At 52.2% G+C, this 25,815-nt stretch overlaps 4 protein-coding genes across 12 annotated transcripts in view; 2 read left to right on the top strand and 2 right to left on the bottom strand.

Annotated features, from left to right (window-relative positions):
* Nucleotides 1–14,095, top strand: part of LOC129557789 (liprin-alpha-1-like) — a 263,237-nt gene extending 249,142 nt beyond the window's left edge. For 2 of the 4 annotated variants that reach the window (XR_016036421.1, XM_088832395.1), the window contains 2 exons: nucleotides 13,136–13,250; nucleotides 13,716–14,095. Coding sequence is in view for 3 of the 4 variants with exons in the window: in XM_088832395.1 (XP_088688521.1) it covers nucleotides 13,136–13,217 (82 nt within the window). In the remaining variant the exon portion in view is untranslated. Of the gene's footprint in view, nucleotides 1–426; nucleotides 1,311–13,135; nucleotides 13,251–13,715 lie in introns of those variants that run through there. The other 2 variants (XM_088832396.1, XM_088832397.1) reach the window with 2 other exon arrangements.
* Nucleotides 1–25,815, bottom strand: part of LOC148773919 (uncharacterized) — a 58,204-nt gene that overhangs the window by 4,293 nt on the left and 28,096 nt on the right. The gene's annotated exons all lie outside the window — the stretch shown is intronic.
* Nucleotides 2,873–25,815, bottom strand: part of LOC129547515 (ferroxidase HEPHL1-like) — a 183,985-nt gene continuing 161,042 nt past the window's right edge. For 5 of the 6 annotated variants that reach the window (XM_088832388.1, XM_088832391.1, XM_088832389.1 and 2 more), the window contains 2 exons: nucleotides 17,076–17,332; nucleotides 2,873–7,816 (listed from right to left, as the gene is read on the bottom strand). The gene's annotated coding sequence lies outside the window, so the exon portion shown is untranslated. The remainder of the gene's footprint in view (nucleotides 7,817–17,075; nucleotides 17,333–25,815) is intronic. The other variant, XM_088832390.1, reaches the window with a different exon arrangement.
* LOC148773920 (C-C motif chemokine 16-like) lies at nucleotides 14,835–24,551 on the top strand. Its single transcript, XM_088832399.1, has 3 exons — nucleotides 14,835–17,104; nucleotides 19,915–20,035; nucleotides 20,478–24,551. Exons 1-3 carry the CDS (start codon nucleotides 17,035–17,037, stop codon nucleotides 20,725–20,727), a joined length of 441 nt encoding a protein of 146 aa, XP_088688525.1. The 5' UTR covers nucleotides 14,835–17,034; the 3' UTR covers nucleotides 20,728–24,551.

Here is a 25,815-nt window from a genome sequence, read left to right as displayed (position 1 = left end):
CGCGGTTAGGGAGTGGTGAGGCAGGTTCACACCCACGCAGCGGGACCAGGCCCTTTGCCAAACCCCAGCCGCCTCTCCAGTGGATGCAGCAGGAATGAGATGGTTTTATGGCATCACTGATTCAATGGACGTGCATTTAAGCAAACTCCAGGAGATAGTGAAGGACAAGAAAGCCTGGAGTGCTGCCGTCCCTGGAGCGGCAAAGATTCGGACACAACTGAGCGACTGAACTAAAACCTGAGTGTGTGCTGAACTGCTTCAGTCGTGTCTGACACTCTGCAAGCCCAGGGACTGTCGCCCACTAGCTCCTCTGTCCAGGGGATTCTCCAGGCAAGAATACTGGAGTGGGTTGTCATGCCCTCCTCCAGGGCATCTTCTTGACCCAGGGATCAAACCCACGTTTCTTGTTATCTCTTGCATTGGCAGGCAGGATCTTTAGCACGAACGCCACCTGGAAAGCCCCAGTGAACGTTGACAACTAGGAAATGCAGAAAATAAGGGCTGCTCCTAAGTTAAAGCAGAAGAGCAGCGAGCACAGTTTGTAAAGAGGGAAACGCAGGATGAACGACAGCAGTACTGCGTCCCCAGAGCTGCCGGCGGTAACATCTCTTGAGTGCTCGGCCGGGCAGCATCCCTGAGTGAGCTAAGACATCACTGCTCTCCTTCCAGTGCTGCTGCGGGGCTCTCTGTGGGCGGCCACCCTCATCCCCTGCCCTGCCACCCTCTGGGGCCCGGCTGTCCCCCGAGATCTTTTCAGCCCTTGAGCTTGGGTGTTCCCAGCCCTCTGCCACGCAGGACTGGGACGCAACTCAGGACTTGGGCTTGAGACATCAAGGAGACCGTGAATCTGGAAGGACACCGCCCTGGGGCCTGTGAGAGAGCAGGAAAGCAAAGCCCCCACGGGGAGGAAGCAGAGCTGGGGAACGTGCCCACAGCCACCACTGCCTCCTGCACAAGTGCCTCTTCTTTGCCTCTCCTTGACCTGAAAGAAACCCCAGCTTCTGCTGCTCCGCAGGTGATTCCTAAAAATGCACCTCCTGCAAGAGCTGTTGTCCTGCTGCACTGGGGCTGCCTGAGTGTGCTAAGGAACGTCAGAAAAGTGGGGGTGCCACACCTCATACTGGAGGTGGGGGGCCTGATACCGGGAATGGTCTCATGCCTGTGGAGGGCCTGATGCCGGACTAGGGTCTCATGCAGGGAGGGCCTGATGCTGGGGGAGGGTCTGTGTTGCACTAGGGCCTGATATTTTGGGAAACCTCTGATGCTGGCCTAAGGTCTGATGCTGGGGGAGTGCCTGACGCTGGGGCAGGGTCTAATGCTGGGGGAAGGTCTGATTCTGGACTAGGTCCTGAAGCTGGGAGGGAACGTCTGATGCTGGGGGGGAACGTCTGATGCTGGGGGGGAACTTCTGATGCTGGACTCGGGTCTTATGCTGGGGAAGGTGAGATGCTGGACTAGGTCCTGAAGCTGGAGGGAACGTACGATGCTGGGGGAATGTCGGATGCTGGACTAGGGCCTATGTTGGGGGGAACCTCTGATGCTGGATTAGGGCCTGATGCTGTGGGATGGCCTGATGCTGGACTCGGGTCTATGTTGGGGGGAACCTCTTATGCTGGACTAGGGTGTGATGCTGGACTAGGATCTGATGCTGGGGGAGGGTCTGATGCTGGGGGAATGTCGGATGCTGGACTAGGGCCTGATGCTGGGGGATGGCCTGATGCTGGACTAGGGTCTGATGCTGGGGGAAGGCCTGATACTGGACTAGGTTCTGATACTGGGGGAGGGTCTGATGCTTGGGAAAGGTCTGATGCGGGGGAAGGAGTTAATGCTGGAGGAACCTCTGATGCTGGACTAGGGTCTGATGCTGGGGGAAGGTGAGATGCTGGACTAGGGCCTGAAGCTGGAGGGAATGAATGTCTGATGCTGGACTAGGGTGTGATGCGGGGGGAAGGCCTGATGCTGGACTATGGTGTGATGCTGGGGGAGGGCCTGGTGCTGGACTAGGGTCTGATGCTGGGGGAAGGTGAGATGCTGGACTAGGGCCTGAAGCTGGAGGGAATGAATGTCTGATGCTGGACTAGGGTGTGATGCGGGGGGAAGGCCTGATGCTGGACTATGGTGTGATGCTGGGGGAGGGCCTGGTGCTGGACTAGGGTCTGATGCTGGGGGAAGGTGAGATGCTGGACTAGGGCCTGAAGCTGCAGGGAATGAATGTCTGGTGCTGGACTAGGGTCTGATGCTGGGGGAAGGCCTGATGCTGGACTAGGGGAGGGCCTGGTGCTGGACTACGGTGTGATGCTGGGGGAGGGCCTGGTGCTGGACTAAGGGCTGATGCTGGACTAGGGTGTGATGCTGGGGGAAGGCCTGATACTGGACTCTGGTCTGATGCTGGGGGAGGGTCTGATGCTTGGAAAAGGTCTGATGGGGGAGGGCTTAATGCTGGAGGAACCTCTGATGCTGGACTAGGGTCTGAATCTGAAGTAGGGCCTGATGCTAGGGGAGTGCCTGATGCTGGGGGAGGGTCTGATGCTGGAGTGGGCCTCATGCTACCGGCAAGCGTCTGAGGCTGGGGGAACCCTCTGATGCTGGGTTAGGGTCTGATTAAAAACCCTGTAATGAAATATCTTCGGGTCCACATAACAAGTATCAACAGATTAAAGATTGCATCGAGTTGAAAATGTAGTCTCTGTCGTATCCTGGACGCTTCTAATCACCTGTAGAAGTAGTGCGCGTAAACTGGAAACACACAGACGAGTCAGTCCTGGGATGGCGGCTGGTGCCCGAGCCCCTGCCCCTCCAGACACCCCACCCCCACCCCATTCTGGGCTTCAGGGGCTTTGAGAATTCAGAGAAACACGGAGGACCAAGCAGATCAAGGAGAGATCTCTGTGGCGGACTTTATTCTGACATACAGCTAAAAGCTGCTGGTAACAATCCCCAAAACGCAATCCAGCTTTCTAGCTGAGAGGGGAACAGGACAGAGCAGACAGCCTCCTACCCTCAGAGCGGCTCGAGCAGAGCTGGGCCGCTGGGCCGGCCCCACCAGAGGACCGCCCAGAGCAGCACCTGCAAGGGAGGGTGGCCCCTCAGCGGCGGCCGAGCCGCAGATGCCGGTGCACCTCCGTGAGAAATGCTGGCCTCCGCACTGAGAGGCTCAGGACAGGGCAGCCTCGAGAACCCTGACACCCTGGGCCCTGCTCCCTCTGAGACCGTGCACGCAGGGCATGGCCGGCAGCACTGCCGCTGTGGGAGGGACACCCGTGCCCACGGACGCGCGGGAGCCTCGGGCCGTGCTCTGACCAGTCCGGTGCCAGCCGGGCGCCAAGGTCACGTTCTCTGCTGCTGAGGGCTCTCGCGGGCCGACCTCCGGAGACCCGCTGACCCTCCACTCCCAGGGCGTGGCCTCCGTGCCCCCGCGGGACCAGGCCGGCCAGTACTCACCCCGAAGCTCAGCAGGAGCAAGTCCTGACTGTAGCGGAATCCAGCCTCTGTGTTCCCGCCACGCTGCCTGGTCCCATGAGCGCGGGAGGAAGCGTGCAAACACAGAGTGCGGCTAGCCGTGCAACGTCACACGAGGCATGAGGACACACACACTCACACCCGCAGCAGCGCCCACTCCTACTGAGGGTCTGGGGAACCTTCTAGAGGGAGGATGAGCCGGGAAGAGCGAGCCTGGGGGCTGCCATCTGGGGGTCCCTGCCACCCGGGGTGGGGCGGTCACACTAGAGCAGCAACGGCACATTCGATGACAGAAACGCCGACATGGGGACAGCTCCTCCACGTGAGCAGCTGCCAGTCTCTCCTTAGACCTCCAGATTCACACAGCTCCAGATTCACAGGGCGGCGGGACCTCTCTTCCAGCCCTCAGGACGGTCTGTGAGACGGGACCTGGGGAGGGACTGGCTACTTGCGGGTCAGTGGCCGGGGCCCGGTGGCCTGGAGCCCCGTGATCTGCTGTTCTGGGGGCCAGGCCGCTCTCCCTAGGCCGCTTCAGGGAGGGCCGAGCACGGGGCTGATCTAAGAAAGTGGAAACTCAGTCTCAGCCTCCCTCAGAAATGTCACCACAGACGTTGTTTTCTCAACACAACACAGGCTGTAGGGCCCAATGCATCAGCCCCGACCCACACCCAAGTGACTAAGAAATCTCCATAACCCCCTAGCAGAAACCCGCTGCTCCCAATTCAACGTTTCCTGTCTTTCCCTGGGCCCTCCAGGAACACATCTGATGAGTCTCTGGCCAGGGTTCCAGAGAGGGCTGAAGTCAGCGGGGGCTACTGATGGAGCAGGCCAGCTGTCTAAACCCTCTGATTCTAGGAGCCCCGGACACCTGCTGCACTGCAACTTCAAAAGCCATGAAAACAACCCAGTTACACAGTGTATGCCCTGCCTATCTCACGCGGTTTGTAAAAGGTCATCTCCCACATATTATATTCCCAACACCTCTTTCTAGGATTGTTTCTAATAATGTCTACATCACCATGTGCATCTGTCAGGGAAATGTTGGATTTATAATGAGAGTGGAAAATAAAAATACAAGCAGTTAGACTCTTCAATCGACTGAAAGCTAAGCTACACTTAAGATTTGTAAAAGTGAACTGCATGCTCCTTGGAAGAAAATTGCAGTTTAAAAAAGAGAGTCACTGGGTTCCCCCCACCCCTGGTTAAGCGTATGATTGAGTTTTGGGAAGAGACGATGCAGCTTCCCCGTCAGCCTCCTCACCGAAAGCGCCCAGCTTAGCACAGGCTTTACCTAAGTGTACTTTGCTCTGTGAGTGCAAGTGAGAGCAAAGCTTATAAATCTACTCATGGGAAGGGCTAATGACAGGGAACAAATGGCACCAAAGAGACCCTCCAGGCCCGTTCCCACAGGGTGAGTGCACACTTCTTCTGGGAACCCCGAGTGCGGCCGGCGCAGCCAACCGGGGAGAAAGGAGCCGCTGAGATGCCCCTCTCACGGACAGGACACTGCGGGGTCGGGGGGGCGCACAGGGCGTCTCCTGAGCCGCAGAGCCCGACCCCGGCCCAGGCTGTCTGCCCATCGGTCTTGCCATCAAGTGGGGACACAGCGGCCCTGAGTGCCCAGCCTGAAGTAGCAGCGTTCTCTGGCAGAGAGGCTGTCAGAGGGAAACCAGAGCTGGGTCTAAAAGGACAACTGCCAGGCCGGTGTATTCACGGCCTGGCCGAACTCGGGGCAGGACCTCTCCCGGCCTCAGCTTCTTCCTCCGCCCCATCGACTGACAGCGTGCAAGGGGCTGACTGCGGTGAGGACGGGGGAGGACAGGAAGGTGGACGCTGCTGTCGATGAAACTGGACTGGGAGTCCTCCCAGTGCGGAGAGCCCTTGAGGGGCAACTGGTGCGGCCTGAGAGCGATCCTACCGTTTCACGAAAGAGCTCTTGAGAGCTGCCAGCCACACACACATCTCTACAAGCACGGGTGTCAATCTAATGCTCTGAGAACACACACACGTCTCAGCTTTATTTGTTGGAAGACTATGCTAGTATTCAACCAGACAAGAACTTGAAAAAAACCACCACCGTGACGGTTAAACGTTTATGAACAGATGGGATTCACTGTGGAGCACTGACCCTTGGGCATGCAATGGCACTAAGGAGCCCTGTCACCTGGGAAGCAGGCCTTTCCAGCTCATCGCCATTCTAGCCCAGGGCTGCGCACACCGCCCGACCTGTCCCCTGCCATCCGGCTGCATCTTCTCTGGCTGCCCCGAGGGCGAGGGCAGAGAGGACGGGACCCGGAAGTTTGCGGGCAGAGCCTCTGCGCGCCCAGCAGCTGAGCCACGGACATCCTGTGGTCTGAATTTTTTCCTCCAAGAAGGTGCCCTCCTAAAGCTTTTATCATCGTCCTTGGAAATTACAGGACAGAAAACAAGACATTTTAAAACAAAGGGCAAAAACAAAAAGCCACCAGCCCTTTAAAACGGCTGAGTTTGCCACTGCACTTTTGTCCACGTGTATTTGACCCTGTTTGTGATGACCGGGTGACTGATTTGCCCAAACTGGGAACAGAGGAGCGTGGCACAGGGTGGGGTAACACACGTGCCAGGACCCTGACTGGACCCTGACTGGACTGCCCTGGCTACTGCCCTGGCTGCCCGGGTGGACATTCCTCCTGACAGTTAGCAGGTTTCCCTTCTCATCTTGGAGAAACTGCCTCTTGCTCTATAATACAACACACGGTCATTTGCCATGGAAACATTTTCAAGCTATAACCGGTTCTGTCTCACGCTGGGACAGAGCCAACGGATGCTTTTTCAGGTGTCTGATTCTCCTTGTCAAACTCAAGTCTCCCTAGTTCCAATGAAGAGAAGAACTATAATGTGGGAGTGAACGAGTGTGTCAGGGGAAATCAATGTTTTGTATGTTTTCAATACACTTACGAAAGAGTCCCCCAAAGCACACGGGCCCTAGAATAGGGTAAGGTCATCCAGTTGCTCCCCAAAACACAACTCCTAAGTTCCTAAGTGGAACCAATGTTTTAATATAAAATATTTTTGATGGGGGCTAAAATTTAAATAGGTTTTCTTATGACACAAATGAACTCAATCACAGCTAGAAGAGTCTTCAAATGGGCCATCTCCCCCACCATATTTTTATCTTTACTTTCCTTCTTAGTAAAAACTGGAGATGAAAATGGCACTTACATGCACAGGGCTCTAGTAAGGATTAAATGAAGGAACCTATGAAGGTACCTGGACTCGTTCAATAAGTTTTGTTATTGCCGCTGTTACCAGTGATCTATTTTCTGAACATTCGGGGAGGTCTTACCCTGGGTTTAATGGGTAATATCTGTTTTGAAAGTTTATTTTATTTACTTTTGGCTGTGCTGGGTCTTTGGTGCTATGTGCAGACTTTCTCCAGTTATCATGGGCGGGCTTCACGATGTGGTGGCTTCTCTTGTTGTGGAGCCCAGGCTCGAGGGCACAAGGGCTTGTCTGCCTTGTGGCGTATGGGACCTTCCCAGGCCAGAGATTGAACTGATGGCCCCTGCATTAGCAGGCGGATGATTCTGACCTACTGGACCACCAGGGATGTCCTGTAGCTAACACCTTGGACCACCAGGGATGTCCTGTAGCTAACACCTTATTTAAAATCGCTTCCTTGAACTCCAGCGCTTAGAGGCACGTGCACACAGCAAGGCGCTCCCCCAGGGAGACCCTGCATGGACAGCCTGCGCCCACTTTGGCCTCCCCACCCGCCTTGTAACTGAAATGCCTCCGCCTTGCTCCCTCCCCAGCTAAGAAGCTCCCACTCCATCTTCAAGGCCACTCCCTCCAGTCTGGGCACAGGACCACGATGCCTCCTCAAGTCCTTTGACGAGAGGCCAGAGCAGTGTTCTTCACACTTAAATGCGTGCACAGCAGGTCTTGTCTTCTCGACTCTGGAGTTATCTGCAGCATGCAGCAGCATTTGTGAGTAGAACAGGACACGTGGCACAGTTAACAGGGAAATCTCTGGAGCCGTGGAGAAATGCTCTTAACCTCAAGACACATAACCTGAGGACCGATGTGAGCCCAAGGACAGAGCACAAGTTCTCCGGCCACAGAGGTCGATCTCAAACACACTCCTTTATATCCCTCTCTCCTCTGTGATGATGCAAGGTGTTTTTCTCCACGGAAAGCATGTCCTGAATTTTTCTTTCTAATAGGAAATCACTGAGGCTGCTTATACACCGGGAAGCAAGAAATAGGACTGCACTAGCCTTTCAGTTCATTCTGGCTTTCTTCTCTTTTCCTTTCCAGTTCTTTTCGGTCATAATTCAACCTTCGCAGGCACATAATTCCACACTGGAAACTGTTTCTGTTTCCAAGAGAGAGAATAAATTTAGAGCTGCCACAGGCTAACCTCTCTCAGCCAGCCAGGAAGAACTACTCGCACTGACTGGCCTGTGAAGGCCCAGCCGCGCTCAGCTGCCCACGAAGGGCTTTCCTGGTCCAGGGGCCCAGCAGCCGCGCCTGCACAAGGCTCCGTGAAGCGGCTACGGTACCGCGGGAGCCCCAGGTTGGGCAGCCACTCGTTGCCAGTTCACTCGTGGTTCATGCCCCCGGACGTGAGGGTCTGCTTTTAATAACTGAGGATGATTAATTCAGGAAAAAATAAAAAAAAAACCCATGGAAGCAGTCACAAGGGCCATTTATCATCTTGAAAATGGATTTTTAAACAATTACATATTCTCAAAGGCTAAGCTAAAGACAACATTATTGCTCATAACTTCAAAATAATTTGATCTTTTATTTGTTACCTTTTAAATTCGCTGGCAAAATTTTATGCAAAGAAATTATACCATTAAAAGTCTGACTCATCTGTGCCAATAAAATTAACCTATCTGCCAAACCATAAGTGCAGTTGTGCGGTAGTTTGAGCTTTCTTTGGCATTCCTTTCTTTGGGATTGGAATGAAGACTGACCTTTTCCAGTCCTGTGGCCACTGCTGAGTTTTCCAAATTTGCTGGCATATTGAGTGCAGCACTTTCACAGCATCATCTTTCAGGATCTGAAATAGCTCAACTGGAATTCCATCACCTCCACTAGCTTTGTTCGTAGTGATGCTCTCTAAGGCCCACTTGACTTCACATTCCAAGATGTCTGGCTCTAGGTCAGTGATCACATTATCGTGACTATCTTGGTCGTGAAGATCTTTTTTGTACAGTTCTTCTGTGTATTCTTGCCACCTCTTCTTAATATCTTCTGCTTCTGTTAGGTCCATACCATTTCTGTCCTTTATCGAGCCCATCTTTGCATGAAATGTTCCCTTGGTATCTCTAATTTTCCTGAAGAGATCTCTTGTCTTTCCTATTCTGTTGTTTTTCTCTATTTCTTTGCATTGATCGCTGAGGAAGGCTTTCTTATCTCTCCTTGCTATTCTTTGGAACTCTGCATTCGGATGCTTATATCTTTCCTTTTCGCTTCTCTTCTTTTCTCAGCTATTTGTAAGGCCTCCTCAGATAGCCATTTTGCTTTTTTGCATTTCTTTTCCATGGGGATGGTCTTGATCCCTGCCTCCTGCACAATATCATGAACCTCCATCCATAGTTCATCAGGCACTCTGTCTATCAGATCTAGTCCCTTAAATCTATTTCTCACTTCCACTGTATTTGATTGAGGTCATACCTGAATAGTCTAGTGGTTTTCCCTACTTTCTTCAATTTCAGTCTGAATTTGGCAATAAGGAATTCATGACCTGAGCCACAGTCAGCTCCTGGTCTTGTTTTTGCAAACTGTATACAGCTTCTCCATCTTTGGCTGCAAAGAATATAATCAATCTGATTTTGGAGTTGACCATCTGGCGATGTCCATGTGTAGAGTCTTCTCTTGTGTTTTTAAAAGAGGGTGTTTGTTATGACCAGTGAGTTCTCTTGGCAAAACTCTATTAGCCTTTGCCCTGCTTCATTCTGTGCTCCAAGTGTTACTCCAGGTGTTTTTTAACTTCCTACTTTCGCATTCCAGTCCCTTATAATGAAAAGGACATCTTTTTTGGATGTTAGTTCTAAAAGGTCTTGTAGGTCTTCACTGAACCATTCAACTTCGGCTTCTTCAGCATTACTGGTTGGGGTGTAGGCTTGGATTACTTGTAATATTGAATGGTTTGCTTTGGAAACGAACAGAGATCATTCTGTCGTTTTTGAGATTGCATCCAAGTACTATTGCCTTTCGGACTCTTGTTGACCATGATGGCTACTCCATTTCTTCTAAGGGATTCCTGCCCACAGTAGTAGATACAATGCTCATCTGAGTTAAATTCACCCATTCCAGTCCATTTTAGTTCACTGATTCCTGGAATGTCTACGTTCACTCTTGCCATCTCCTGTTTGACCACTTCCAATTTGCCTTGATTCAGGGACCTAACATTCCAGGTTCCTATGCAATATTGCTCTTTACAGCATCGGACCTTGCTTCTATCACCAGTCACCTCCACAACTGGGTATTGGTTTTGCTTTGGCTCCATCCCTTCATTCTTTCTGGAGTTATTTCTCCACTGAGCTCCAGGAGCATACTGGGCACCTACCGACCTGGGGAATTCCTCATTCAGTATCCTATCACTTTGCCTTTTCATACTGTTCATGGGGTTCTCAAGGCAAGTATACTGAAGTGGTTTGCCATTCCCTTCTCCCGTGGACCACATTCTGTCAGAACCGCACAACTGCACTCATCTCACACGCTAGTAAAGTCATGCTCAAAATTCTCCAAGCCAGACTTCAGCAATACGTGAACCGTGAACTTCCAGACGTTCAAGCTGGTTTTAGAAACAGCAGAAGAACCAGAGATCAAATTGCCAACATCCGCTGCATCATGGAAAAAGCAAGAGAGTTCCAGAAAAACGTCTATTTCTGCTTCATTGACTATGCCAAAGCCTTTGACTGTGTGGATCACAATAAACTGTGGAAAATTCTGAAAGAGATGGGAATACCAAAACACCTGAACTGCCTCTTGAGAAACCTGTGTGCAGGTCAGGAAGCAACAGTCAGAACTTCACATGGAACAACAGACTGGTTCCAAATAGGGAAAGGAGTACATCAAGGCTGTATATTGTCACCCTGCTTCTTTATTGTTCTATTCCTTTGTTTGTTGTGTTTTTTTTAGATTCTACATATAAGGATATGATACTGTGTTTATCTTTCTCTGACTTTCTTCACTTAGCGTGTTATGTTGCTGTGAAAGTCACTCAGTCCTGTCCTACTCTTTGCAACCCCATGGATACAGTCCGTGGAATCCTCCAGGCCAGAATACTGAAATGGGTAGCCTTTCCCTTCTACAGGGGATCTTCCCAACCCAGGGATCAAACCTAGGTCTCCTGCATTGTGGGCAGATTCTTGACCAGCTGAGCCACAAGGGAAGCCCAAGAATACTGGAGTGGGTAGCCTATCCCTTCTCCAGCGGATCTTCCCAGCCCAGGAACTGAAGCGGGGTCTCCTGCATTGCAGGCGGATTCTTTACCAACCGAACTAGCAGGGAATCACTTCGCATAATGCCCTCCAAGTCCAACCAGGTGGCTGCAAGCGGCAATATTTCATCCTTTTTATGGCGGAGTAGTATTCCATTGTGTCCGGTGTCCTCTTAAACTGGTTTCATCCTCACACTGCCCAGGACCCCTCCCCCCCCTGCCAATGCCATGCACTGAGGCCAGGTTATCTCTCCACTCCCCCCATTCCTCGCTCTTCGCCATTAAACTAAAGACAGGCCCATCCCATTTGGGCTCATTATCCCCCAGGAGACTGGGGAGATGCGTTTGGGACCCTCAAGGTCACTTTGTCCCTTTACCCCCTGGGATTTGGGTCCAGGCTGCTTTCAGGGTCTCCCTACCCCATGAGTGCAGCATCACTTAGGTATGTACGTGTGGGTAAAGGAATAGTTTGGGGGCGTGGTCCCCTAGGCCACCATTTTTCAGCTCGTTTCTTCGGAAGAGCTGCCTTTACAGGCAACCCAAGCTATTCCTCACTCTGCAGCTTTACCTCGTTTCCATTTTAGAAACTGAGGGGAAACACAGAAGACTGTTGAAATAAAGCTAGACTTAACTGGGTGGAATGGGGACATTTGCTTTGCTTATCTGAGGAGTCACTGGGCAGCTCAGAGGAATGCAGTGACAGTGGTTCTCAGGGGCCAGGGGGTCCCTTATTCCACTCTTTGGGGGTGAGAGTGCTGCTGGAGATGGCACTGAATAAGACGACCGGCCCTTCCCTTGCCACCCAAGCACCTTGGTGATCCCGAGGCCATCGCTGTGCACACCCGCATTTCTGTCCAGGTTGGTCGCATAACATGACGGCCCCAATCACTGCATCCCCTAACTGCAAGGCCCTTGATCTGAAACCCCTCCCCTGCTGCCCCCGTAATTCAATCTTGGTGTGACATTGTTGTCACCCCCTTGCACCTCCTACAAGGGCCATGAAGTTTCAGAATCAAAAAATAACCGAAAAATAGTGATATTTTAAAAAGTGTTTCAGATCAGGAAAACTTTTCTTCCAGCAAAATCTTACACAGGAGGCCCACAATGTAAAACAAGGGGAAAATGGCAGATGGGGTCTTACCCCCATGACTCGGCTCCCACAGGAAGCTGTGTGGGACGTGCAGGCGCCCGCCTTGCTCACAGATGAGGAGACGTGGGGGTGACAGGTGCACAGCCAGCAGAGGCTGGGAGGGGTGGATCCGGGAGTCCCAGCTCCCTGGCCATTGTCCGTGGGGCTCGGTGTGGGCATTCTGCTCTCTTGGCAGGGCGTGGGTTCAGTGGGGATCAGGCAGGATGGGGGCACTGGGAGGGACAGGAACTGCACTCCCAATCCTATTGGGATTGTTTCCCCTAATATCCCTTCTCCCCAGGGATGCTGTGCGCTCGCTGAGATCTGGACTTTGCTGCTCTTCCATCCAGAGTTCAAAGTCATCAGCCGTTCCTTTTGGGGTGGGGTGGCAATTGTCGTGGTCTATGCGCAGGTTGGAAAAGAATTTCCAGACACGGGGCAGAATGAGAGGAGAAGAGAGTTTACTAGAGCAGGAGATGCTGTTAGACCAGTGGGCTGGCTCAAGACAGAGACAGCGCCTTTCGTGGGCTGGTAGCCAATTTTTATAGCCTCAAGAAAAAGAAACTTCCTGCTAGAAGGGTGGTGTCAGGTGATTGGTTAGGATGCTGTAGGACGGGTATTTTTGTCTAATGTGGGGTCAGGGAGCTGGCCAGTTTAGAGCAGGGGGGCTCGTGATAACACAGCTTCCCTGGTGGCTCAGACGGTAAAGAATCTGCCTGCAGTGCAGGAGACGTGGGTCTGATCCCTGGGTCAGGGAGGATCCCCTGGAGAAGGGAATGGAAACCCACTCCAGTATTCTGGCCTGGAGGATTCCATGGACAGGGGATCCTGGCGGGCTAGAGCCCATGGGGTGACTTTGGTAAAGGACTCCACGGGGATGGGAGAAAAGGAGGCAGGGTGATCGGTGATGAAGGAGGAGAGAAAGAGGAGCCCGGGGATTAGCCTGAGAGGGAGGCCAGAGGACTGAGCTTTTTCTACAGCCCTCTGTCTGAATTCTGGGGTGCTCTCCTTCCTTCCCTCCTGCACCCCCTAGGGTTCCAGAGGCAGCCAGCACCCCTCATCTTTAACAAGCACCCTGATCTCAGCTTTGCTCCCCTCTTTCTCCTCAGGAGGACCTCACCACCCTGCCGAGTGCTGCCTCACCTATGTGAGCCGGGCAGTCCCCCGGCAGCGTGTTTCAAGCTATTATGAGACCAGCAGCCAGTGCGCCAAGCCTGGGATCGTGTAGGTGGCACCCACACACCGCCCTGGGGGAGGGGGAGCCCGTAGGCCTGGGAGCACGGTGGGGAAGGGGAGGGGGGAGAATGCAGGATGGGTGCTCCCCAGAGTGCTCTCAGGTGTGTCCATAGAGAGAAGCAGCACAAGGTGGGGTGGGGGAAAGCAGACTTGGGGCTCTGGGGCCATTGGGGGGCCTGCTGGGGCCAGGAGGAAGCTGGGCCCATGGATAAGGGTGTGGGGGGGAGGGGAAGGGGGGGCAAGGGACACTTCCTGGGTGGGGCAAGGAGACTGGATGGGTCTGAGGGGCTGGAGGGTGTATCTCAGAAAAGACGCTGGCCCTGGGCTGCCTCTAACTAAGGAAGGGGAACCAGTGTGGGCAGGATGAGGAATCCGTGAAGAAGAAAGGACTGGCTCTCGCTCCCTGGCTCCCGGAGCCTCGGGTGGTCATCCTTCTCCCCTCTCGTTCCACAGCTTCATCACCAAGAAGGGCCGTTACATCTGTGCCAACCCCCGTGGTGGCTGGGTCCGGGACTATATCAAGGAGCTGGAGGAGTGACCCAGAAGTAATGGAGAAGGACACAGCTCGGGATTACTAAATATCCCCACTGGCAGCGGACTTGAGGACACTGGTGAGCCCAGCCACGCGTACTCTGGCAGGGCAGCTCAGGGTGCTGCCCTCAGCCTCATGCTTCACTCTGCAGAAGTTTGGCCAGACCCTGGTGCAAAACAAAATGGGTCAGGTCTGCCATGGAGGTAGAGAGAAACTGAGCAGGAAGTGAGGAAGACATGCTGTGTAAAGGCTACCTTGAGACAGCAGTGACCACAATAAAGCAGATACTATTTTTATAGCACCTCCACAGTCTAGACACTCTGCCAAAGCCATCTATGTGCATTCATCTATGGAAGCTTCACAAGGGAAGCTTGATTTTGCAGCTAAATCTTCATAAAGGCCTCTCTATAACAGTCAAATTCCATACACAGTCTTTATTGTATGCTTTTCCCAAGGCCTTTGTCCCCTGCCGGCTAAGAAAGGAATGATTGATGGACAAATTTTATCCACCTCTTCCCCATCCACATACACACATCAGGTTGCACTATATTGTTTTATTCCTTTTTGTGTACTGCACAAGGCATAGCAAGAAGTCTGGCCCACACCAGGTGCTCAGGAAGTGAATGGATGAGTGGTAGATGCCTGGTTGGGTGGTGGATGAACGGGCGGACGGATGAATGCATAGAGGAATGAATGGATGGTGCATAGATGGATGGGTGGATGGATAGATGCATGGATGGGCGGGTGGATAAATGGATGAATAACAGTGAATGGATGGATGGTGGATGAATGGGTGGATGGATGCATAAATGGATGGATGGATAGTGGGTGGTGGATGAATGGGCGGATGGATGGATAGATGGGTGGACAGATGGGGGGATGGATGGATGGATAGTGGGTGGTGGATGAATGGGCGGATGGATGGATAGATGGGTGGACAGATGGGGGGATGGATGGATGGATAGTGGATGGTGGATGAATGGGCGGATGGATGCATAAATGGATGGATGAGTGCATAGTTGGGTGGAAGGATAGTGGATGGTGGATGAATGGGTGGATGGATGCATAAATGGATGGATGGATAGATGGGTGGATGGATAGTGAATGGTGGATGAATGGGTGGACGGATGAGTGCATAGATGGGTGGATGAATGGATGGTGGATGGGTGGATAGACGGAATGAGAAAGGAACCGAGAGGAAGCTCATGCTGCAGCTGACCCCAAAGGCTCTCAGACCGCTCTTCCCGGTTCAAGGAGCTCTGCATACACGGAGGAAGAGCACACCCAGTGTAGGCACTGTGACCACACTCCCTGGTCTCCAGCCCTCCACAAAGACCACGAGGGGGCCTGGAGCAAAGGCACAGCAGGCTTCCTCATACCTCCTCTCCTCCACAAACAGAGGTTAAGAGGGTATCTCATATACCTACCCCTCTACTCATAAAAAGCAACAGCCTTACCACCGCTAACTGCCTTGAACCCACCAGGGCTAATTGCATTGCCTGTTTTTCCCTATTTTATAAGCAGTCTTGCCAAACAGCAAGACCCACAAGGAGTTTTGACGTCCTTGTTTCCCCACGCACCGCCCCCGCCCCGGACAACTCCCATCTCTTGAAACACTCCCTCATGCCTCTAGAGGTCACAGTCCATCAAAGATCAAATCCTCTCTTTCACTTCTCTGAAAGCTGCCTTCAGCCTGGAACAGGGTTCTGAGGCAGTCTGAAAAGAGAAGCTACTGAGGGGCCGGTCCGTGTGCCCACGCTAAGTCATTTTGTAGCCCACCAAGCCCCTCTACTGGAGTGGGTTGCCATGCCCTCCTCCAGGGCATCTTCCCGACCCAGGGATCAAACCTGCATCTTCTGCAACTCCTGCACTGCAGGCGGATTCTTTATCATCGAGCCACCAGGGAAGCCCGAGGGGGCAGGTCCAGCTTTAGCCAAAGCCAAGGGTAGAAGCTGGAACTCTGGAACCCAGAAGCAGGTTGTCAGGTTCACCGTGTTGCACGGCCCTCTGCTGGCCATGATTGGCCGCGGTGGCAGATTGGATTAACCCACACTGAGGGCACCCAGGCTTCCCAGGTGGCGCTAGGGGTAAAGAACTCACCTGCCAATGCCGGAGACCTAAGAGAAGGTGGTTTGATCCCTGGGTTAGAAAGATCCCCTGGAAGAGGATATGGCAACCCACTCCAGTATTCTTGCCTGGTGAGTCCAAAGGACAGAGAAGCCTGGTGGGCTAGAGTCCATGGGGTCGCAAATAGTTGGACATGACTGAAGAGGCTTTACCCGCACGCACGAGGGCACCCAGGAGGGATCAGCCGATTAGACCTGAAACTGGTTCCCAGTAAATGAGAGCATCGACAAGTGAGACAAACATTTCAGCAAACAGGGACCCAAAGATCTGACACTTTAGGAACTGGGGGAAGAGTCTTAGAGGCATAATCCGCAACAAGCACGTGTGAGTTCCACCGTGTGTCCTTGGACGGGGGCGGCGGGAGCATTCTCTTCCGAGGCCACTGAACCCGACCCTTGCCTCAGTCTGTGCTCTCGCTAACCCTGCTTTCCGTTTGCCTCCCGAAGACTGGGCACCTGGGGAAAAGGTCGGTTCAACTCTCCGTCTTCTTTCCCAAAGTAGAGATGAGGGCAGGGAACATGACGAAGCCACACAGATTCTGTTTCCAGGACTACCTATCTGGCTCCACGGTGAGGAATCCACCGGCCAAGGCAGGAGATGCAGGTTCAATCCCTGGGTCAAAAATCTCCACTGGAGGAGGGCGTGGCAACCCACCCCAGTATTCTGGCCTGAAGAATCCCACAGAGGAGCCTGGTGGGTTACAGTCCAAGGGGCCACAAAGAGTCAAGTCGACTTAGCAACTAAACGCATCTGCCTCCTACCCATGTGAGATTTATTTAGCCTCTCTAAGCCTCAGGGGCCTCATCTGCAAAATGGGAATAAAGTCTCTTCTCCCCTCTGTGAAGTTTAAGTGAAATAGGGCCTGAAGGGAGCTGACACCCAGCACGTGTTCTCCACACTTTCCCTTTCTCTCTTCCTTCACGCGGATGCAAATATTAGCAAACAACTGTGCACCAGACCCCGCCCTCCAGTGCCCCCCTTTCAGCGTCTCTCCTCCCCCACCCACTCGGAAGTGGTCAGCATCCAGAGAGCTGAGGGCCCCGCGTGGACGACCAGCAAGGAAGGAGACTGTGTCCGCCCAGCCTCCCCTGAGCCTGACTGCCCACCGAGAGGATGAAGGTCTCCGTGGCTGCCCTCTTCCTCCTCATCCTCACCATCACTTCTGCTGTTCACAGTCAGCCAAGTGAGTCCACCTGTCCCTGGAGGGCGGCACCGAGGAAAGGGAACAGGGAGCGGGCAGCGAGGTGATGCCAAGAGTGCTCTCAGGTCTCCGTCATCAGCCCCAGGTCCCCTCCCCTCCTGCACCCAGAGCTGCTGCGCACCAGCCCCTTGTAAGCAGAGCTGAGCTGTGGTCCAGATCCGCTGGGGTTGGGCTGTTTCAGGGAGCTGGGTCGAAGTCACACCAGGAGTCCTGCGGACACAGCAGGAATGATCATTTAGGAGGAAGAGCCAAGGAAGGAGCGAAAGGGACAATTGTAAACGTATGTGATGAGGAGGAAGGCGAGCCAAGTGGGTGGGAAAAGCCATTCCCTGGCAGGGTAGGACCAAGGGAGTCAGGGAGGCCGGCGGAGGGACATTTGGGGCTAAGCCCAAGACAGGGAGTCTGAAGCTAGACACCCCTTGCGGGCAGGGTCTGTTGTAGATTTCTGGGACTATCATGGCAGCCAAGACGCCACAATGGGATGCCCACATGTGCCATTTGAGGGTTTCTGGACCCCTGTCTCCATCTCCCAGCCTAGGGCTAAAAAAAAGTTTGTAGAAAAGAGAAAAGGGGTTGAAGGAGATTGAAAGGCTTTGGAGCCATGAGATGGACGCATGGGCTCTGCCTCTACCAGCATTTATGAGAGTTGGTGACAGGCAAGGGACCAGAGACTCAGGCCATCTCTCAGTGCATACCTGCCTTCAATGGCCCCAGCCCTTGCTCTCTCCCTAAGGCTTCCCTTGGCACGTAGTCTGGCTGGATTCTGCCTTTGTGAACACTCGGGGGAGCGAGGGTCACACACACCATGTAATCTGCCCACACACTCTCAGGACGCCCCTGGTCTTTGTAAACGTCGCCTTAGAGAACCAGGGTCACTGTGGGTAGAGGTGCCTCCTGGGGATGGGAGGGGGCAGCAGTGCCCTTCGGGAAGGTCAGGCAGGAAGAAAAATGGCCCAGCCAAAGCATGGATCAGCCAAATGGTGCCCTGGAGACGTCTCAAGCTTTGCTACCTACTGGACGCAAGCGTCAGGGATTTGCACTCTGCAGGTCTGGGGGCTGGGGAAGGTGATATCCTTGAATGATGAGCAGTCAGGGGAGCTCAAGGGAGACAGCGCTACCAGCCAACCAAGTCTGGCCTCTGGGAGTGTCAGAGAGAGGGGGAGAGAGCACTTTCCAGGCCAGTAGAGTGGCCATTACCACTATTAGCTCTTTAAAAAAGAAGTTTTTATTTTGTATTGGAGTACAGCCATTAACAATGTTGTGATAGTTTCAGGTGGACAGCGAAGGAACTCAGCCATACGTATCCATGTAAGCATTCTCCCTACCATCAGCTCGTAGTCACAAGCACCGACACTTTCCACGCCAGACTCTGAGTTAAGGGTTTGGCAAGCATTTTCTCAGCTCATCCTCACCACGATCCTAGGACATAACTTTTTTTCTTATTATTGATTTATGTTTATTGAAGTATAGTTGATTTACAATGTTGTTAATTCCTGTTATACAGCAAAGTGATTTGGTTGTACATATATATCTGCCTTCTTTTTAAATATTGTTTCGTTATGGTGTGTCATAGGATATTTTGTTACTTGCAGAATAATTGTTTTACAATGTTGTGTTTGTTCCTGCTGGCCAATGCTGTGAATCAGCTCTATGTCTGCACACATCCTCGCCCTCTTGGGCCTCCCTCCCACCCATCATCCCACCCCTCTACATCAACACAGAGCACCTAGCTGACGCCCTAGGTTATACAGCAGCTTCCCACTAGCTATCTGTTTTACACAGGATAGCGTATATATGTCAAGGCTACTCTCTCAATTCATCCTGCCTTCTCCTTCCCCTATTGCATAGGATGGAACTTTTTTACCTTCATTTAATGGGTGAAGACATCCAAAGAGGTTAAGAAATTTGCCCGCGATTCAAGTCATTTAGTCAAGATTCCAACCCATGCTGTCAGGCCCCAAAACTTAAACACAAGCCTTTTCCCCTTGCCCTGACTTCTCCTGTTCATCCCTGTATCTCAGCCTCCCCCCCGACCTCAGCTTCTCTGGTGCCTCTAGGACAGAATCCGGGCTCCCCGACATAGCTCAGAAGGAGTGCAGACCTCCCCGCCCTCTTTAATATCCTCTTCCTACTTCTTCCTTCCCACCTTGCCCTGCGGCTCCTGAAACTGCTCTATCCTCCCAGACACGCTGGACTTCCCCCACCTCAGGCCTCCACATATTTCTTTCTTCCAGATCCCATGACCCCTCTGTCTGCCTAAGTCCTGCTCGTCCCTCAGGAATCCGCTCAGACACCACCTGCTGCGGGACTTCTTCCTCAACCACCCAGGCTGGGTTAGGCGCTCCTTGTTCTGTTCCCATAGCCCCTTGCAGCAAATTCTACTCTATCCCAGACCACATTCTCCTGTAGTGTTTATCTTTTCACTTTGCTTTTTCACCCAGACTGGTCTGTAAGGCACACAAGAGTAGCGACTCTATCTTCCACATGTTCTAACCCCCATAGAGCCTGGCTTGTAATAGGAGCTCAATACGTGTTTGCCCAGTCAAGTTCATCAGCAAATGTGAATCCCCCAGTCCTTTGTACTTCATGAAGCTCAGTCTAGAGGCTGAAAGATCTATAGAAGATTCATCTTTTTCACTTGTCTGTTACCCATCAAGCTACCATCAATCCCTGCTGACAGATGTCTTTGCCATCAGAAGAACGGACAAAATGCAAGAGATGGGAGATGGAGGTGGGCAGCCATGGGCTCCCTCTCTGCCTTCTTAACTCAGCTTTCAATGTCATTCCCTCAGAAATCCCTGAGTCAGTGAACCCCCCACCCACCTGCTGCCTGAAGTATCATGAGAAAGTATTGCCAAGAAAACTGGTGGTGGGATACAGACAGGCCCTCAACTGTTACCTGCCAGCAATCATGTAAGCACCGTCCTGCAGACATTTACAGGGAGCGGGAAGGGGAGCCCAAGGCTGGATCGGGGTACACAGAACCAAGTCTCTGTGCTAGAACAGGGGAGTAGCAGTTAAGGGACCTGGGCTTTGACTCTCACGGGACAGGTCTGGGTTTTGTTCTAGACTTTGCCACTTACAGAGGCACGTGGCTGGCTCATGTGGTCCAAGAAACGGTGGCCATAATGGAACCCGAGCCTGACAGTCTAGGTTGAATGGAGAAGGGCTGAAAGAAGAGATGATGAGGTCTAGAGGCCAGAGAGGGGGGCTTTTTGAGGGGACCCAGACAAGGGGGGGCCTAGGGAGGTGGTACAGGGCACAAGGCAAGCCCCTGGTGAGCTAGAAGTGAGGGTGTGTGGACTGGAACCCTAACTGCTCCGGGGCCCCTGATGGTCTGACTCTGCCCCCACAGCTTCATCACCAAGAGAAAACAAGAGATCTGTACCAACGCCGACGACGACTGCGTTCAAGAGTACATCAAGGATCCCAGACGTCCTCTGCAACCTCCTAGGAGGTTGGCCTGGGTTAACATCACCAGATGGGCGGAAGGTCAAGCCCAGATCCACAACTTGCCGTGGTGGTCAGGCCGCCAACGGAGCCCAAGTTTGATGGGGGGATGGTGTAACCCTGTGAAAACGCAGGCAACCTTGTTGTCTGAATGAAAAGAGTCACATTCAGAGAAACAGGCCAGAGATTCAAAACACTAAAGCATTTCAAATATAGTCTCCGTCTCCCAAGGTTGCGGGAGAAGGGCAGGGATACGTCCTTAACGCTCAGCACAGCACTTTCACATCCTCTTCCTTGTCTTGCTTTCAGACCCTCACCTCCCTCCAATGCACCGGCCCATCCTGAATGATCGTGTCCCACTTCCCAACAGCCAAACCACCTCTGGCTCTCTCTGGCCTCCCACTCATTAAGAGACTCACGGGACTCTTGACTTTTCCTGTCCACCCTTCTCCTTTTTCTAGATCTCTTTTTTATTCTATTATGCTTTTCTTTTAAAACCTAACCTTTTGGGACTTTCCTGGTGGTCCAGTGGCTAGGACTCCGTGCTCCCAGTGCAGGGGGCCCAGGTTCAATCCTGGTCAGGGGACTAGATCCCACCCATTGCAACTAAAAAACCGCTCATGCTGCAACTAAGACCCAAGGCAGCCAAATAAACAAAAATTAAAAACAAAAAACCTAACCTTTTCTTATGGGAATAGTCAAATGCTAATGACTTTTGTCCCTGTTGCTGAGGCTTTGCTGAATTCCCCAATATTGGGTCTTCCCCAGGGTGATGTGGGTGCAGATGGTGCTGAAACAAAAGAGGAGGTGTCAATCCCTAGGTCCCTCCCACTGCAAGCTTTGTAGCACAGGGAAGGGCATTTGGCTAGGCTGGGGGTAAAAATCCTGGTCCAAAACTCAACCATTCAGTAAACACAATTTCCTTTATTGCCAACTTTGTTTCTAACTCCCTGCCTCCTTTCTGCTGGGATGGCAGAAACTTAACCTCAGGTTTTTCAGGGTCTTCACATTCCCCCGAGAAATTTCTCCATTTGGGAAACTGGAGCTTTTACATGGCACCGAGGCCAGAGGTGGGGGGCTTCCCTGGTGCCTCAGATGGTAAAGAATCTGCCTGTAATGCAAAAGACCTGACTTTGATTCCTGGGTTAAGGAAGATTCCCCTGGAGAAGGTAATGGCATTCTACGCCAGTATTCTTGCCTGGAGAATTCCATAGATGGAGGAGCCTGGCAGGTGACAGGTGATCGCTAAGAGTAGGACATGACTGAGTGGCTAACTCTTTCACTTTATTCTTTTTCCAGACGTGGATTATTGTTTACCCCTCCTCCCTACCTCTCTGTCCCCAGCTCAACAATAGGGAGTGGACTCAGACAAAATCCAACATTCCCCCAAAATGGTGTTGTGAAGGCAAAGCAAAGTCAGGCAACTAAAGCTATATGCTGCTGCTGCTGCTGCTGCTAAGTCGCTTCAGTCGCGTCCAACTCTGTGCCACCCCATAGACGGCAGCCCACCAGGCTCCCCCGTCCCTGGGATTCTCCAGGCAAGAACACTGGAGTGGGTTGCCATTTCCTTCTCCAATGCATTAAGGTGAAAAGTGAAAGTGAAGTCGCTCAACCGTGTCCGACTGTTAGCGACCCCATGGACTGCAGCCCACCAGGCTCCTCCGTCCATGGGAGTTTCCAGAGTACTGGAGTGGGCTGCCATTGCCTTCTCCGAAAGCTATATAGAGAAACGAATTTGGTGAAGTGATCATTGGGAAGACTGGTCTTCCAATGACCTGGATTCTGCTAAACTGACCCAAGCCTGCCCCCAGTGGTCCCCAGTGGTACTACATCATCCTGCCTCCCTGCTCCTGGACCCCAACTGAAGCTAACCCACCCAGATGCCACCTGACCCCAGCTGACCAATCACTCTCTCATAGATGAACTTCGGACCTGAGAAACTAGCCCTGGAGCATTGTCCCAAGGGAAGGGGTCTATGAACTCGTCCGGTGAAGCCCCTGGAGCTGCCCTGTCCCTACTCCAGGCCTGGAGGTTTGGCTAACCTCAGTTCCATGAGACACCCCAGCATTCTTCCCATTATTCCTGTTTGTTTTGTGTGTTGGTTTGAATTCCTAAAGGACCATGGTGGCATTTAGCACCTCTGCAATAACATTTTGTTGGTTTAGGTCAGTTCTGTTGTGTGTGTTCACACGTACCCAACATTTTTCCCATATTTAAGTGTACAATTCAGTGGCACTGAGTACTTCCGTGTTGTCATGCAACCCTCACCACTATCCAGCTCCAGAACTTTTTCCTCACCCCAGACTGAAACCTCTCTTCCCTCTAAACAATCGTGCCCCCCTCCTCCCTCCCCCCAGCCCTTAGGAACCGCTGTTCTACTTTCCATCACTATGAACTTGATTCCTCTAGGTACCTCTCGGCTCATTTCACATAGCACAATGTTTTCAAAATGTATCCGTGTTGTCAGGGTTTCATTCCTTGCTAGGCCTGAATGATATTTCATTGTCTGTATCTACCCTGTTTTGTTCATTCATTAAGCTGTCCACGGGCATCTGGGTACCCCCTTTTCTTTACACGAGTTCGAGTTAGCAGGTCTTAGCTTCTGTCATTTGTGCCAGAAGCACTTTAACTCCTGTACTGACCTGTCAATCACCACACTGGCCAGGCAGGAGCTTGGGCAGGTAAGGGCCTCAGACTCTGACCCTGCCCTTTGTCCCAGACAGAGGTCAGTGCTCCCTTCTCGTCCCTCCCTGGCTGTGCGTTCCTCCTTCTGGATCCAGGGATTTCTCTCCACAATTCCTGCAATCAAAGCTAACTGTAATCAAACATCCTCCAGGAGCTCACAGCCCAGCGATGACAGAATCACCGACAGATACAACATAGCCAGGCTGGACCTTTGCTTGCTGGAGCCAGAGTAAACATGGAGAGGGGGCAGGGCTTGGACTGACACAGGAGCCAGACCACGTTCGGTGTGTACAGCCAAGCAGGAGGTTTCGAAGTCCTTCACCAGCGCCAGGGTCAAAATCAGTGAACTTGAGTTCAAAGGCCTGAGGGACAAGCTGAGGCTGAAAACAGGAAGCACAGGCTAGGGCTAGGATTCTAGCAAGCCGGAATAGAAATGTCATTATGTGTCTTTTTTTTTTAATCTAGCAAAAGAGTTCAGAGTTGAGATGTCAGTCCAAGTCCAAAAATCTAACTGAAAAATCTGTATACAAAGTCAAATTCTCTTCCCAGCACATAATAATAAAAATTGCCAGAAACTCCCAGTGGTTCAGAACCAAAAGTAACTTATCTCAGGTGCAATCAATTGTTTTATTGTTGTTTGGGTTTTTTGTTTGTTTGTTTTTTTTTGAGTATAATTGCTTTACAACATCGTGTTAGTTTCTGCTGTACAATGAAGTGAACCAGCTGTATGTATACATGTATCCCCTTCCTCTTGAAACTCTCTCCCATCCCACCCTCCAGATCCTCACAGAGCACCGAGCTGAGCTCCCTGTGTTACGCAGGTTTCCACTAGCTATCTATTTCATGTATGGTCATGTATTTACAGCAAACCTAAACTCTCAGTTCATCCCACCCTCCCCTTCCCCCTCTGTGTCCATCAAAGGGTTATTCCTAATCTTTTCAAGGTAGATAAATGCCTGGCTTTTAACAGAACACGTATGCACACAGAGGCACACACAGGAAAGACCTCCTCATTCTGACCCATAGGCGTCTCCCAACTGTGATCAGCCTGATCAATCGAAGTGATTCATCCACATTAATGTAAGCCTAGCCAGCTTATGTGACCGTCAGCCTTGTGGAACCAAGGTGACTGGTAGCGGGTGGACAATAAGGTCTGGAATAGCAGGATTTCCACTCATCTGTCAGAGAAAAGGGTAGAAAGGGGTGAAGGCCACACACAGCAACATGAGGGGACCAGTGGGTGGGACAGGAAGGGAAGAAAGGGAGGCAGCAGCCCTGGGCAGTACAAGAAGCATTCTACCTGGCGTCTAGGATCCTGGCCGGCACATCCCCTCTCGTGGATCCCCTCTGCACGCCATCCCCGCTGTGCGCCATGAGACTTTAGACCAGATGACCAGATGTCCTGCGGCTAGTTCTGGCTGGCCTGTAAGAAATGCTTTTCAGCCTTCGAGGCAACCTCCCGAGGCCAGGCAGAAGGGCAAGCATCTCCCCTCTGTAGGGAACAACGCGTGTGCGTACACCTGTGTGCAAAGCAGCCACTGAGAGTTGTCAGCAGCCTGAAGGAGGATCTGCGGGACACAGTCGATGCGCTCGGTTAAAAGCTTTGTCTCGGCACTTCCCAGGTGGTCCAGCAGCTAATTCTCCACTCAATGCAGAGGGCCTAGGTTCGACACCTGGTAGGGCACTAGATCCCACATCCCGCGACTAAGAGTCTGCAGGTCGAAATTTTAGATCCCCCAGACCACAGATGCAGGGGGAGAAAAGCTAAATTTAAAAAAATGAAAGCATTGTCTCCACACTCAGGCAAATCCAGGTTCAGATCCCAACTCTGTCTCTTAACTGTGATGGTAAAATGTCGCTATTCTGTTGTCAGCTAGGATGAGAATCCCTCTCCTGGAGGGGAAAAACTCATGTTTAGAAAATGTGTCTGCAACCACAGTGAAGGCAAGAAATGCCCCCAGGACATGGATATGTGTGTGTGTGTGTGTGTGTGTGTGTGTGAGCCGCTCAGTCATGTCCGACTCTTCACGACCCCATGGAGCCCGCCAGGCTCCTCTGTCCATGGAATTCTCCAGGCAAGGATAGACCGGGGTAAGATTTCAAAGGGAGGGATGAAGTCACTCTGAGTGAGCCAAGAAAAGGGACCATTTGATCTTTGAAAGCCAGAGGTGGGACACAGGGCCAGCGTCCCTGGATCAGAGACCAAAACCTGTGAAGTAAGTCATCAGGGATTCACAGAAGTCTTGTGGAAGCTTTGATCGCCCCTACACTGCAGAACTGCACGAGTGGAAAGACTTCCAGGCAGCTCTCAAGATCAGGGAGGTGACTTAGTGTCTACTTTAGGTGGGGTGGTGAGGAAAGGCATTATCGAGGAGGTGACGTGCCCCTTGAGAGCTAAATGACCGGCGGGAATCAGCCACGCCGGGACCGGGGGAAGGAAACTTTGCAGGCAGGACTTCCGCAGTAGTCCACCGGTTAACAACCCGCCTGCCAATGCAGGGGACACGGGTTCAATCCCTGGTCTGGGAAGATCCCACATGCCTCAGGGCAACTAAGCC

Source organism: Moschus berezovskii, chromosome 25 (genome assembly GCF_049115385.1).
Source record: "Moschus berezovskii isolate FMDL1 chromosome 25, NW_MosBer_1.0, whole genome shotgun sequence".
NCBI classification, from domain to species: Eukaryota; Metazoa; Chordata; class Mammalia; order Artiodactyla; family Moschidae; genus Moschus; species Moschus berezovskii.
The sequence above is the reverse complement of the archived record's forward strand: the minus strand, read 5'-3'. Positions and strand labels throughout refer to the sequence as shown.

Bases quoted from the DNA above. Each gene is read 5' to 3' on its own strand.
- LOC148773920 (XM_088832399.1), top strand. From the start codon at position 17,035: ATGAAGGTCTCCGTGGCTGCCCTCTTCCTCCTCATCCTCACCATCACT. The intron at 17,105-19,914 runs GTGAGTCCACCT...TCATTCCCTCAG, and splicing joins TGCTGTTCACAGTCAGCCAA to AAATCCCTGAGTCAGTGAAC. The intron at 20,036-20,477 runs GTAAGCACCGTC...CTGCCCCCACAG, and splicing joins TGTTACCTGCCAGCAATCAT to CTTCATCACCAAGAGAAAAC.